The 13881-nt window shown below is 40.6% G+C and overlaps 1 protein-coding gene across 2 annotated transcripts in view; it reads left to right on the top strand.

Annotated features, from left to right (window-relative positions):
* Window positions 1–13881, top strand: part of MAPK14 (mitogen-activated protein kinase 14) — a 1171379-nt gene that overhangs the window by 363811 nt on the left and 793687 nt on the right. For both annotated transcript variants that reach the window (XM_044076538.1, XM_044076537.1), the window contains exon 3: window positions 6483–6541. In XM_044076538.1, the coding sequence (XP_043932473.1) occupies window positions 6483–6541 (59 nt within the window). The remainder of the gene's footprint in view (window positions 1–6482; window positions 6542–13881) is intronic.

Genomic DNA, 13881 nt, shown 5'->3' with positions numbered 1-13881 from the left:
ATCTACCAGGTACTTTCAAGGTGTAGGACAGACGATCAAGGGATATATATATGGTCCCTGTAAGATGCAACTACTAATTTTACACCCTCCACATTTAAACATTCATTTGCTCTTCTCAGTTAGGGAGGTTAAAGGCATAATTTTGGTACTATCATTCAACATAAAGATTTCATATTATCTCCGTTTCTTTATACAAAACATGATACATTTCCTTGCACTTTAATCAAATCTTTATTTCTTTCCAATATTTTCCACTTTTGTATAATAAAATGTGTAGCTTGACTATCTACTGTCATATCCAAATTGCAGACAGTATTTCTCTCATCACCTTCTCCATTCTGTTTTAATTGAGACTTTACTAGCAAGGTTTCTTTAATGTCAGAGGGAACATACTATTTCTCTTGGATAAAATTTAAGTTTCTATTTCTGATAAAAATTCCTTCTTATCTTCTTTTACTAAAAGTAAATTAGTAATAAAAGGCATCTCTTACTTCAGTTTATTGTCATCACTAGTCATCCTGCTAGCCCTGATATATTGTCTTCTCGGGAGATTCTTTTTATAAACACAGGGCGATTTATTTTTAAGATGTAAATAATTGTTAGTAAATATTTCCTTTCTATAAATACTCCTCTCAAACTGTTTTAACTCATAATTCTACTCTACAAATACGTCCAAAAAATTGTGCTGAGGTACCACTCTCTTAATGTAAATTTCAAAAACTCAGATCTATGATTTAATGAATTTATTAATTCTGGTTCAATGGTTAGCATTGTCACCTCACAGCAAAAGGTTCTCCGGTTTGATTCTTGGCTGAAGCACCTTCTGTGTGGAGCCTGCATGTCCTCCCTGCAGTCGAGTGAGTTTTAAAGACATGCAGGGAGGACGTGTGTGTGTGTGTGTGTGTGTGTGTGCGTGTGTGTGCGCGTGTGTGTACCTTCTGGGTTGAGTGGCCAGGCTGGCAACTCGACACCTTAAAAACACTACTGCCAATCAATCTGCTGACGGTGATCTGATGTGGTGACCCCTAATGGAAGAAGCCGAAAGACATTGCTTGCTAATTCTGCACAATTCTCAAACATTCCTTCTGTTATTAAAACAAGTCTACAAACCGTTTGTAATAAAATACTTTAAAGTATTCATAATGGGATTTAAAATTTTATATTTCCACCAGCCTAAAACGACATTGACGAATGTGGTGGAGAACCCACTGCCACCTCCTTCCTTTGTTTGTTTAAAAAAAAGTTTTTATTAAAGATGAATACTTAACTAATAAAACCTGCACCATGCTGCAATGAAAATACATTTTTTGATTAGGAATTTTTGAAAATTATTTAAACATTCTTGCATAATCAATTTCAATTTCATGAGGGTAAAGAGGTGCAAATACAATTCTTATGGTCAAACTTTTATATGTAGAGTAAAAAACTCTGAATTTATCAAAAAAAAAATCCCGGAAGTCCGTAATATACGAGTCTTAACTCCTGTGCTACTGGATTAAGTATTGCATCCACCAGCAAGGAAATCCCTTCTGTAATATACCATGTAGTTGACACGATCTGCCTGAAGTGATAGTTTTTGGGATCTTTATGAAGTTTAGGCATCCCAATTAGTAATCCTACTTTGAGATTATCTGTCTTAAAAAGCTTACACATTTCCACATCTAAATTACTATCCATTAGGTTTTCATACAAAAAATAATACAGTCTTAAAACTTTTCTGTACATCACCTGCCTTCACTAATAAATATTCATCTTCATTTTTCAACATTTTTCCATATTTGAGATGTGCATCTTCTGGTCCATTAATACCAGCCCCCCCCCCCCCCCATCGGCTTTTATCATTTTAAGTTCCTTGCTGTTCGTATGTTCTGTAAGGGCACACCTTTCCGTTTGCATAACATTAAAATAAGAATTTCGTATATTAACATCCTTTAAAGTGCATCTCAAATTCAGCTTTCGTGTGAACTGTTTTAAATCTGCTCTTCTGGAAGGAACAAAGTCTAACCTAAATTTCAACCGTTTTTCATGTCTTGAAGTTGATTTAAAACTGGCCAAGTTAAAAAGTCTTGTATTGTAACTTTCAATTTGTTTATTGAGGAGTCTGTACCCTTCCGCCTTTGGGTTCTCATCATCTGACTCCTTTGCGGCTTGTCCTTTCTCTCTCTCTCTCGTAAAAAAAAAAAAGTCTTTGGTCTGGCTCTAGAATTCACAGCTTTGGATAATCTATTGTGTTGAGGAGAATGTAATGGAAGTTATAAATATTAATAAACAGAAATAGTTAACTGTTTTAATTGTTCTAGGGGAATATTTTATTAGTGTTAATTGATCTGATTGGATATTTGTTGTATTTAATGGGTCAAGTTCTTGGGTATTTTATTCTGATGAAGTCTGAAGAGACTAAAGTGGGGATTAAAGTATTTTGTACGTTAATACCCGTGTCCTTTTGCTGGTTGGTGCACAAGTGGTTTTCTCAGTGATAAATTGGATATGGTTTCTAGGGCCAGAGCAAGTTTTGCTTGAGCCATTCTGCATGAGTTTGTTGAGGGCTCTTCCCAGCTTTCCACCTCCCAATCCTTTTCTTGAGCTTTTGTACTCTTCGTAAAATGAAGAATACTGTATCCGGGATGTAGAACAACATAGTAAAGCTGTGTAAAATTTTGGAGTGAGTTGGATGAAGTGGTGATGACTGTAAAACACCTATAATGAAAGGACAGGGCAACTCCACTGAATGTAGTACGGCAAACCAGGACTCTCCACCAGCTCACAATAAGGCACGGCTAAAACTCGAAAATTCCAGCAGGAAAAAGACTTTATTAACGCCAACAAATACTGACACGTTTTCATCAAATTCTGACTTCATCAGACAACCACATGTTAATTCCACAAGCTTAAATAGCTTCTCTCCCCTCCCTTAATGAATTAATTAATGAATCAAGATTTAAAAACACATACACAAACATATAAAATATAACCTATGCGACTCCATATATTATAAAAACATATTTAAAAATACATTTCTAAAACCAGTAATTGATATATGATATAAGCTTGTGGAATTAACATGTGGTTGTCTGATGAAGTCAGAATTTGATGAAAACGTGTCAGTATTTGTTGGCGTTAATAAAGTCTTTTTCCTGCTGGAATTTTCGAGTTTTAGCCGTGCCTTATTGTGAGCTGGTGGAGAGTCCTGGTTTGCCGTACTACATTCAGTGGAGTTGCCCTGTCCTTTCATTATAGGTGTTTTGGTGTTTCTTTTGGTTTACGTTTGGACAGTTGGTGATGACTGTACCCAAGGGTGAGAGAGTGGTGATTGGAGAAGATTTCAATGGGCATATTGGTGAAGGGAACAGAGGGGATGAGGAAGTGATGGGGTAGGTATGGTGTTACTCAAAGGAATGCAGAAGGTCAGATGGTAGTGGATTTTGCGAAAAGGATGGACGTGGCAGTGGTGAATATGTATTTTAACAAGAGGGAGGGGCATAGGGTGACATACAAGAGTGGAGGGAGATGCACACAGGTGGATTATATCTTGTGTAGGAGGGCCAGTCTGAAGGAGATTGGAGACTGTAAAGTGGTGGCAGGGGAAAGTGTAGTTAGCATAGGATGGTGGTTTGTAGGATGACATTGGTGATCAAGAAGAGGAGGAGGAGTTTGAGGGCAGCACCAAGGATCAAATGGTGGAAATTGAAAAAGGGTAATTGTGAGGTGGAGTTCAGGGAAGAGTTAAGACAGGCACTGGGTGACAGTGAAGAGTTACAGAATAACTGAGTAACTACAGCAGAGCTAGTAAGGAAGATGGCTTGAAAAGTGCTTGGTATGACATCTGGAAAGAGGAAGGAGGACAAGGAGACCTGGTGGTGGAATGAAGAAGTACAGGAGAGTATACAGAGAAAGAGGTTGGCGAAGAAGAAGTGGGGTTGTCAGAGAGATGAAGAAAGTAGACAGGCGTATAAGGAGGTGAGGTGCATGGCAGAGAGAGAGGTGGCGAAGGCTAAGGATAAGGCGTATGAAGAGTTGTATGAAAGGTTGGACACTAAGGTAGGCGAAAAGGACCTGTACCGATTGGCTAGACAGAGGGACCGAGCTAGTAAAGATGTGCAGCAGGTAAGGGTGATAAATGATAATGAGGCAAACGTACTCACAAGCGAGGAGAGTGTGTTTAGTAGATGGAAACAGTACTTTGAGGGGCTGATGAATGAAGAGAATGAGAGGGAGAGAAGGTTGGATGATGTGGGGATAGTGAATCATGAAGTGCAGTGGATTAGCAAGGAGGAAGTAAGGATAGCTGTGTAGAGGATGAAGAATGGAAAGGCCATTGGTCCAGATGACATACCTGTGGAAGCATGGAGGTGTTTAAGTATAATGGCAGTGGAGTTTTTAACTAGATTGTTGAAATCTTGGAAAGTGAGAGGATGCCTGAGAAATGGAGAAAGTGTTTTGGTACCAATTTTTAAGAATAAGGGTGATGTGCAGAGCTGTAGTAACTACAGATGGATTAAATTGATCAGTCACAGCATGAAGTTATGGGAAAATTAGTGGAAGCTAGGTTAAGAAGGGAGGTGTGGTTTCATGCCAGGGAAGAGCACTTACAGATGCGATATTTGCTCTGAGAGTGGTGATGGAGAAGTACAGAGAAGGTCAGAAGGAGTTGCATTGTGTCTTTGTGGACTTGGAGAAAGCATATGGCAGGGTGCCTAGAGAGGAGTTGTGGTATTGTATGAGGAAGTCGTGAGTGTCAGAGAAGTATGTAAGAGTGGTACAGGATATGTACGAGGGTAGTGTAACAGCAATGAGGTCTGCGGTGAGAGTGACTGATTTGTTTAAGGTGGAGGGTGGGATTACATCAAGGATCAGCTCTGAGCCCTTTCTTATTTGCAATGGTGATGGACAGGTTGGCAGACAAGATCAAACAGGAGTCCCCTTGGACTACGATGTTTGCAGATGACGTGATCTGTAGTGAGAGTAGGGAACAGGTGGAGGAGACCCTGGAGAGGTGGAGATATGCTCTAGGGAGAAGAGGAATGAAGGTCAGCAGGACTAAGAATATATGTGTGTGAATGAGAGGGAGGATAGAGGAATGGTGAGGATGCAGGAAGTAGAGGTGGTGAAGGTGGATGAGTTTAAATACTTGGGATCAACAGTTCAGAGTAATGGTGGGTGTGGAAGAAAGGTGAAGAAGAGAGTACAGGCAGGATGGATTTGGTGGAGAAGAGTGTCGGGAATTATTTGTGGCAAACAAGTACCAGTAAGAGTGAAAGGGAAGGTTTACAAGAGGGTAGTGAGACCAGCTATGTTATATCAGTTGGAGACAGTGGCATTGACAAAAAGGCAGGCGTCAGAGCTGGACGTGGCAGAGTTAAAGATATTAAGATTTGCACTGGGTGTGACGAGGGTGGACAGGATTAGGAGTAAGTATATTAGAGGGTCAGCGCAGGTTGGAAGGTTTGGACACGAAGCCAGAGAGGCAAGATTACGTTGGTTTGGACATGTGCTGAGGACAGATGCAGAGTATATTGGGGAAAAAGATGCTAGGGATGAAGCTGCCAGGTAACAGGAAAAGATTAAGGCCTAAGATAAGGTTTATGGATGAGGTGAGAGGGGACATGCAGGTGGTTGGTGTGACAGAGCAAGATGCAGAGGACAGGAAGAAATGGAAACCGATTATCCTCTGTGGCGACCCCTAACGTGACAGCCAAAAGACACAAAGTTGTGCAAAATCTTACTGTAACAGTAGATGTCCTTCCCTTCCCTGTAGCAGTATTCACTCCCTCAATCCAACCCCCTTTTTTCTTTTGGATTTTGTTTTTTTTTTTTGTGCCCCTCCTGATCGTGGAATTCTCTTTTCCATTTGTATTTTCTCCTTCTGGATGTGCATGGCCTTTTTTTGTCTTGTGGAAGACTACTTTATTCTGGGGCAGTCCAGTTTGGGGTAACTGTGTCTGTATTTCACCTTTATGCCCTGCATGCTGTATGGGGAGCATGTGTGTGGTGTATGCAAGATTTAAAGACTTTAGTATACTGGCCAGACGTTGGAATGTCCTTGGCAGGAGATCTCTTTGGTGAAGAATACTGCAATGGTGAAGATAAGGACATTTGCTGTTATAGTAAGATTTTACATAATTGTACTTCCTTGGTGGTGGATGCTTCCAGTTAATTGTTCTTTGTGTGTGTTGCATGTTTAGAATAGAGTTTGTGGTTTGATTCTGATGTGCATTGTGGGTAGTGAGTGGATTGTTTGTATAAGGATGGGGATGCAAAGACTATGTGCTTCATTTGTGAAAAGGGTTAATGTTCCTTACTGTATGTGTGTATGTTTGGGAACATGGATGATGACGTTTTGTGCTTTGCTTTTATGGTAGATATTAACAGTGTGCTCGTTAAGTGGGGTTACTGGTACAGTGTGCAGATTGCCTCTTGCCATCTGTTTTTAAAGCAATAGTTTAACTGTATTGTTTGCTTAATTGTCTTTTTCTTTGTTTCAGGTGATTGGGTTGTTGGATGTTTTCTCACCTGCTGAGTCGTTGGAAGAGTTCCATGATGTGTAAGTAACTTAGTGTCTGTATCTGTGGAAGAAGTTGACTTTTGTGAAGTCAGCATTTGTTTATAATTTAATTAATTAGCTTAAAGTGCTTTGCTTACACAGCTAAATGTGCTTAGAAAGCCAGTGGCAGACATTGCTTTTGGCAGTTGTTGAACTGTCCACCTGTACTTTGTTGTTGTGTGGAGGGTTTTTTTTTTTTTTTTTTTTCATGTTACCTGTTGTTATTGAAATAGTTGTAAAAGAAAAACATACTCCTCAGGTTGTTGGTACACAGGGCTTAAGACATTGCAACACAGAGTCCATAACATTATACAAAGGACCAACCCTGAGCCTGAAGTGATGATATTCGTACATTGTCTTAATTTTCACTTGCTTTTCTGTGGTCTCTAGCTGTGTAGTTTCACCAAACAGCTAACTTTCAACTTCCTAAGATTGTATCCCCTGTCCAGCCATGATCTCCTCACCTCGATTGTTTCTGATCATTTTCCAGTAATACCACATTTTCTTCTTTTTGTTAAGGTTCTTCTTAATTATCTGCAAGTCTGTTCATTTAGTCTCTGTCAGGTTCTGTACTTCCAGTATAGTTGGCACTTTGTGAAATTTCTCATTCTTGGTTATCGCATTTTTTTAACCTAACAGTAATACAAATATTGCTAGCGCTCTGACATGTGGTTTTAACCATTTTTTCCCACTCATCTCAATTGAAAATTACATTTTTGAAGAGTAAATTCCTGTGAAATCATTTGTTGCAGTAATCCTTGTAAATCCATTTTAAATGTAATTAGTTCTGGGCATAACCAAAAAATATGAGTCCGGTCTCCTATGACTTTCTGCTTACATTTCCAACATTTCTGACTAGTTTCCAGGAATATTTTGCTCATCTTTTCTGGGGTGTAAAAATATTTGTGAAGATGTTTTCCTGCAAATATTCTAAACTTTCTTTGTAGCATAGCTGGGGCCAGACAAATTTTCTTACATTCCTTATCTATAATCTGTTTTCCTGTTATAATCCATTTATTTTCCCCACCTGTCCTTTAACAACACTCTGTACAGTCTACTTACTATGTTTTTATATTAGAATATAAGTTTGTAAATTCTGTTAATAGTTTTATTAGTTTTTGGCTTTTCTAGATTCCTGCTTTTAATCTTTGCTTCATACTTCCCTAATATGTGTAACAGTCCCCTGTATAGCATAACTTTGCTACCTCTTAAGTGAAGTTTTTGGCGTAGTTCCTATATATCTGTCTTCACCGCTGTATTCCTTAATTGCTCCCCAAAATATATATTCTCTTTTTTTTTTCCTTCCCACCAATTTTTAATAATAGTCATATTCATGTTCCAGTAGCCTGTACACTGGCATATGGGTAAAGACTCAGATTTCCATGCTGTATAATTTTGCCTTTTAAGAATTGCCATCATATGCTTAGAAGACAGTTTGTTTAAGGAGCAATTTCTATCTTGTACTAAGAGAGTTTGAGACCAGGTATTCATTTTTCTGGTAATATCCCAGTTTCTCCCCTGTTGGTGTATCTTCTATTTCCAGGTCACCTCATACTGCAGATTCTGCAAGTATGAAATCATTTTCAGTTGAGTGATCCTCCTTCTGCTGCAGGTAGGAGTTTTTGCGTTTTTGCAAACTCGCTCGGGAATGTTTGTTTACCATATATACTTCATTGCTTCCCTTTGCAGTAATTCTCAGTATTTTAATCCAGAGTCTTCGAATATAGTTCATGCTGAGTCTAGTACCAGAGAAATCACAAACCTGTCCCAAACTCTCCTACAAGCTGTTGGGGGGAGATCTGTTGCCTGGTATACAAGGCATTGTCAGACCCTACCCTGATGGACATCCTGCATATCCGCAAAACAAACTGCAACATAGGTAACCGTTCTAAAGACTTTAACCTTGCCTGTAATATAAATAGGACCTGCTGGACAGACAGGTATGTATCCCAGTGATTACCCCTTCTCTGGGGCAAGCTTCCCATCCATTTGCAGCAGAGTTCCTTCCTAACCCAATTCAAGTGCAATTTGGACAGTTGGATGGGAATGGGAAATTCATCCGTGGTTTGCACTGATGTCTATAATGCACACGGGCAGTTTGTTCATCTCTCGAGCCCCCTGCTTACACTTATCAAGGGTATCAGAACTTGTCAGAGTTTTAAGGTGCACGGCTAGGTTTAAAAAGGCCGTTGTGGTCATTAGTGTAGTACACACCTGTAAACATATGAATAAACATCTTAATCATTTGCATACTCTTTTGCAGGTCTCAGGGACCCAATGTCCAACTTGCTATCATCGTATTTATTTTTGTTTTGACCCCCCCACCTGGCTTTCCTTGAGAAGAACTCTAAATCCTTTAAGCTTACTCTCCTGACTATTTTGCTGTACTGTGTCCCCACAACTGGCAGTATTGTTGAACCAAATCGTGTGTTGGTTGATAATTTATTTAGTGCCTTTTTTTTTCTGTTTATTTTATAGTCTGACTTTTTTTTTCATAATTCACCAAAATATGGAATATTTTTTAAAAAGATCCCTTTCCAGATTAGTGGCTTACAATGTATTATCTGCAAGTATGGCTGTCTTTTAGTCCTGTCAGAACCAGTCTCCACCTTTTACTTCAGAAGGTCTAATCTTTTGCGACAGTGGTACTAAATATGAAGCAAATAACAGTGGAGATGAGGGATATCCCTCCCTCGATTGGAATTTCTTTTGAAACCCAGCCATTATTTTAACCATCTCCTTACAACTTGTGTATATAGCTTTTAGCAACTAAAGATATTCAATGGAAAATCCTGTCTTGCCAAGGATTACCTGTCAGTATTCCCAGTGTAGCCTATCAGATAACTTTCTGCATCTAAAGAATACAGTAGCAACTGGGCTTTATCAGCCTGTGCACTCTGCTGTGTAAACAAGATGTTCTTTGTGTTTCACTGTTGCAGCCATTACATTTGGGTAATCTGCTGGCAGGTTGCCCTCAGTCGGCCTGATTAACAAAGTCTTGGGTCCTGCGTCGGTTGCTGTCCCTTCTTCCATGACGTCAGGTCGTCGGAGGTATAAAACATGCAGCCAACGCCATTGCATCAGTCTTTCTTGCTGCGTGGTGCCGAAGCAGAAGCAGTTCGCAAGTGCTGGTCGGCTGGCTCCTGAAATTTTCATTTGAGTTTCAGATCCGAAGTCTTCAGCTAAAAAACTAAGTACCCCATTGAGGAAATTTTTTCTTGCTCGTTACCGATGTCAGTAAAAGTTAATAATTGCATTACTTGTGGGAAGAAAATACCTCATAAGGATTTTCATTTGTACTGTATTCCTTGTCTAGGCCCTGACAATAACGTACCTTGCTGTCGGTTTTGTGCTTTATTTAATCAACACACTATCAAACGTCGGTACATTTTTGCTTCAAAATATTTTGGCTCACGCTTTAATTATCCACAAATGTCATCGGTTAGCAATCAGATTACCGGAATACCTAAAAAATGCAAAGAAAAAAAATACAGACAGGCTGTTGAGGTCCAAAACTGCTGACGACGCTTCTCCTAGGCCAGTTACCAGTTCACTGATACACAGTGAGGCGCTTTCGCAGCCCCTGATACCCACTAATTCTGATTTGCAGGCCTCTACTGAGACCTATTCGGAGTCCGGTATGCCACGAGATGCTTCAACTATGGAACCCGCGGATGTCTCTACCCTGGATGGTCCGGAGCCACTGTGCAGGCACTGGCTTCTGAAGGTGTTTTCAGGCCTACAGATTTGTATATTAGACCGACGCCATCTTCAAAACTAAGCCAAAATCTCAACCTATGCCTAAAATACCGATGCCTGGGCCACATGTGCAGGCCCCTGTGCCTAAAAAGCAAATGATCAAAATGGCTGAAGATTTAATTACTCTAATCAGGGATAGCCAACACCCCCCCCCTTCTAAGAGGCCTAGGCAAGACATTGATTATGAATCTTCAGAAAAGGATTCTATTTCTTCTGACTCTTCTAATGAACAGGAATTGTCTATACCTACTTATGAGGATTCTGATGTAGAAGATTCCATTCCTTCTGTTTCTCCCCCTGAGGATTTTTCTTTTGGGGAAACTTTACATACCTTAAGGGAACATTTCAACTGGGAAAGTCAGGATTTCTCTGAATCTAAAAAGAGACTTAGGGATTTTCTGCTTCTTCCTCAGCATAGGCCTTTGGCTATACCTCCTGTTTTAGACTTTGTTGATGTCTTTTCAGAATCTAGTATGGCTCCTGATTCTCTGCCTCCAGCTCCTTGTAAACCAGACAGATACTACAGGGTCCCTGACTCCCATAAATTCCTTTTCAAAAATCCTGTTGCAAATCCTGAAACCATTTCTCAGGGTCCCAAGGGCATTAAGGCTTCTACAGCTTAAAATCTGATCCCTTCTGATAGAGATTCCAGGGCGCTGGATAGATGGGGTAAGAAGGTTTACACTTCTGCAACCTTGGCAATCAGGGCTTTAAACTGTCAATTTCATATGCTAAAATATCAACAGCATATCATTTGACTGCTTAAACAGAAAATGATGTTAATTTCTGATTGCGTGGAAAACAAAGACTTAAAGGGATTTATTGCATTCAGCTGAAAAAGTTGGAAAACATACTTTGCAATGTGGTTTTGATTCTTTGGAGGCCTCTTGCAGGGCTGTTGTAACTGGATCTGTGCTAAGAAGGCATGCTTGGCTGAAAGAGCAAAATCTGCCTGATCATGTTAAAGCAAAATTGTTGGATGCTCCTTTAGAACAGGACCATCTCTTTGGTAATAAGGCTGAAGAAGTTTTAAAAAAGATAGAAGATAAAGCTAAATCTGTGCAAACTGTGAAAGATTTCTTACAAGTGCAGCCTCCAAGATTTAGTAGGCACTGGCCTTCTAAGAACTGGTCCTTTTCAATTCTTTGAGAGCTACTCGAGTCAAACCCAGACATTCCAAAGGCTCGAGGTTTCAGTCACAAGGGACTTTCAGGACAAAACAGTGGGGGGCCTCCTCCTCCAAATCTGGAAACAACAAGTAAGCAGTCTCAATGACTTCCCTTTACACTTACCAAGCACTTACCTTTTAGCCGCCCCTTTGGGGGGAAAACTGGCTCTTCATGCAAGAAACTGGCAACTTATAACCCAAGACAAATGGGTTTTAAATATAGTATCCCAGGGATACAGATTTCATTTCCACACCTTGCCAATTCCAAACGGATGGCCAAACCTGCCCCCAAATCAGTGGACAGAGGCACAGAAACAAATACTTTCCCTCATGAGCATGGGGGCTATTCAACCAGTGCCAGAAGAGGAAAAGGGACAAGGTTTCTATTCAAGACGTTTCCTGGTACCCAGAAAAGACAAATCATGGTGTCCAATCCTGGACTTATCTACTCTAAATACCTTTCTGGACATTCCAAAATTCAAGATGCTGACTCTTCACCAGTTACTTCCTATGCTAGGCAAAGATGCCTGGTTGGCAACTCTAGATTTAAGAGGCTTACCTGCATATCCCAATCGGGGAATCTTGCAGAAGATACCTCCGCTTCAAAGCAGGCTACTTGCATTGCCAGTTCTCTGCACTGCCCTTTGGCTTATCTACTGTGCCCAGGGTCTTTACAAAGTGCCTGGCTCCAGTAATTGCATTTTGCAGGCAAAGAAAAATTCAAATACATCCATACCTGGACGTTTGTCTAATTCAGGCAGAAAACAAGGACACTCTTCTAAACCATCTGGCATTTGTAAAAAGGATTCTAAGTTGTCTAGGGTACACTATAAACGTAAAGAAATCACAACTGGTACCCTCTCAAAAAAATTACATTCCTGGGTGCAAGCTTGAGTACAACTGCCCAGATGGCTTTCCTTACGCCAGACAAACAAATTCATTTGGTGACTTACTTCAAACAGGTGGCCACAAAAACCCTGCTTTCTGCAAGGTAAATACTGTAAGCCTTGGGGTTCATGGCCTCCTGCATTCTTCTAATTCCATATGCAAGACTACATACGAGGAAACTTCAGTGGTACTTAAAAAGTCTATGGAATTAGCATTGTCACAGCCTAGAAAAAATGATTCCTGTCATAACTTGCCTGCAACTAGAGTTTCTATGGGGGGCAGAGGCCTGCCACCAAAACAAGGGACTGCCATTCATATGATCCCCTGCAGTCCAAACCCTAACTACAGATGCATCAGACTATGCTTGGGGGGCACATCTGGCAGGGATGTGCATTCAGGGCAAATGGAGTCCAAATCAAATGCACCTTCATATCAATCAAAAAGAAATGCTAGCTGTACAGAATGCACTGACAGCCTTCAAGGACTATCTTCTTCCAGGACAATTAATGATACCGACAGCCTTCAAGGACCATCTTCTTCCAGGACAATTAATGATAAAGACAGGACTATCTTCTTCCATGACAATTAATGATAAAGACAGACAACACCACGGTTATGTGGTACATAAACAAGCAGGGGGGTACACACTCCTACCTCCTTTGCAGACTAGCCATGGCATTGTGGAACACGGCCTTGACCTATCAAGTACAACTGCAAGCACAATTCCTTCCAGGAAAGCTGAATACTCTGGCAGACGACCCACGCAGAAATCTCATGGACCCACATGAATGGAAACTGGAACCACGGATTTTCAACATGTTGACACGCAAATGGGGGAGCCCAGGCATAGATCTTTTTGCCTCACCCCACAACTATCAGTTGGACAAATTCTGCAATAGAACTCCTCACAAAAAAGCCTGGAAAGCGGATGCACTATCCTTCGGCTGGAAAAACCTATCAGTCTATGCCTTTCCCCCTCTACCTCTGATCTCCAAAGTTCTACTAAAAGTCAAACAGGACAAATCAAAAATGATTTTGATTGCTCCAGACTGGCCTCGCCAGCACTGGTACCCACTCCTGGGCAATGTGTCACACTTTCCACCGTGGCACCTGCCTCAGACACCTTACTTACTGTCTCAGCAGAATAACTAAATTCTGCACACTCATCTCCAAACTTTGAATCTTGCAGCGTGGCTAATCACCTAAATTCACCCTTAGCATCCCTCAGCAAACCTGTGATGGATGTCATTTTGGAGGCGAGAAGGCCTAGTACTAGAAAATCTTATGCGGACAAATGGAAAAGATTCTGTGCATGGAATAAAACTCAAGGGATAAGCACAACCATGCCCAATATTCCTCAGGTTTTACAATACTTAACTGAGATGCTTCACAAGGGCCTGTCTTTCTCTTCCATAAAAATCCATGCCTCAGCCATTTCAGCTCATTACAACACAGAACCACCCCTCTTCTCTGATCCCCTGCTAAAGCAGTATCTCAGAGGGGCCAAAAACTTAAGACCGCCCAG

The sequence above is a fragment of the Protopterus annectens genome, chromosome 7.part0 (genome assembly GCF_019279795.1).
Source record: "Protopterus annectens isolate FY-2018-M chromosome 7.part0, PAN1.0, whole genome shotgun sequence".
Taxonomy (NCBI): domain Eukaryota; kingdom Metazoa; phylum Chordata; order Ceratodontiformes; family Protopteridae; genus Protopterus; species Protopterus annectens.
The sequence above is the reverse complement of the archived record's forward strand: the minus strand, read 5'-3'. Positions and strand labels throughout refer to the sequence as shown.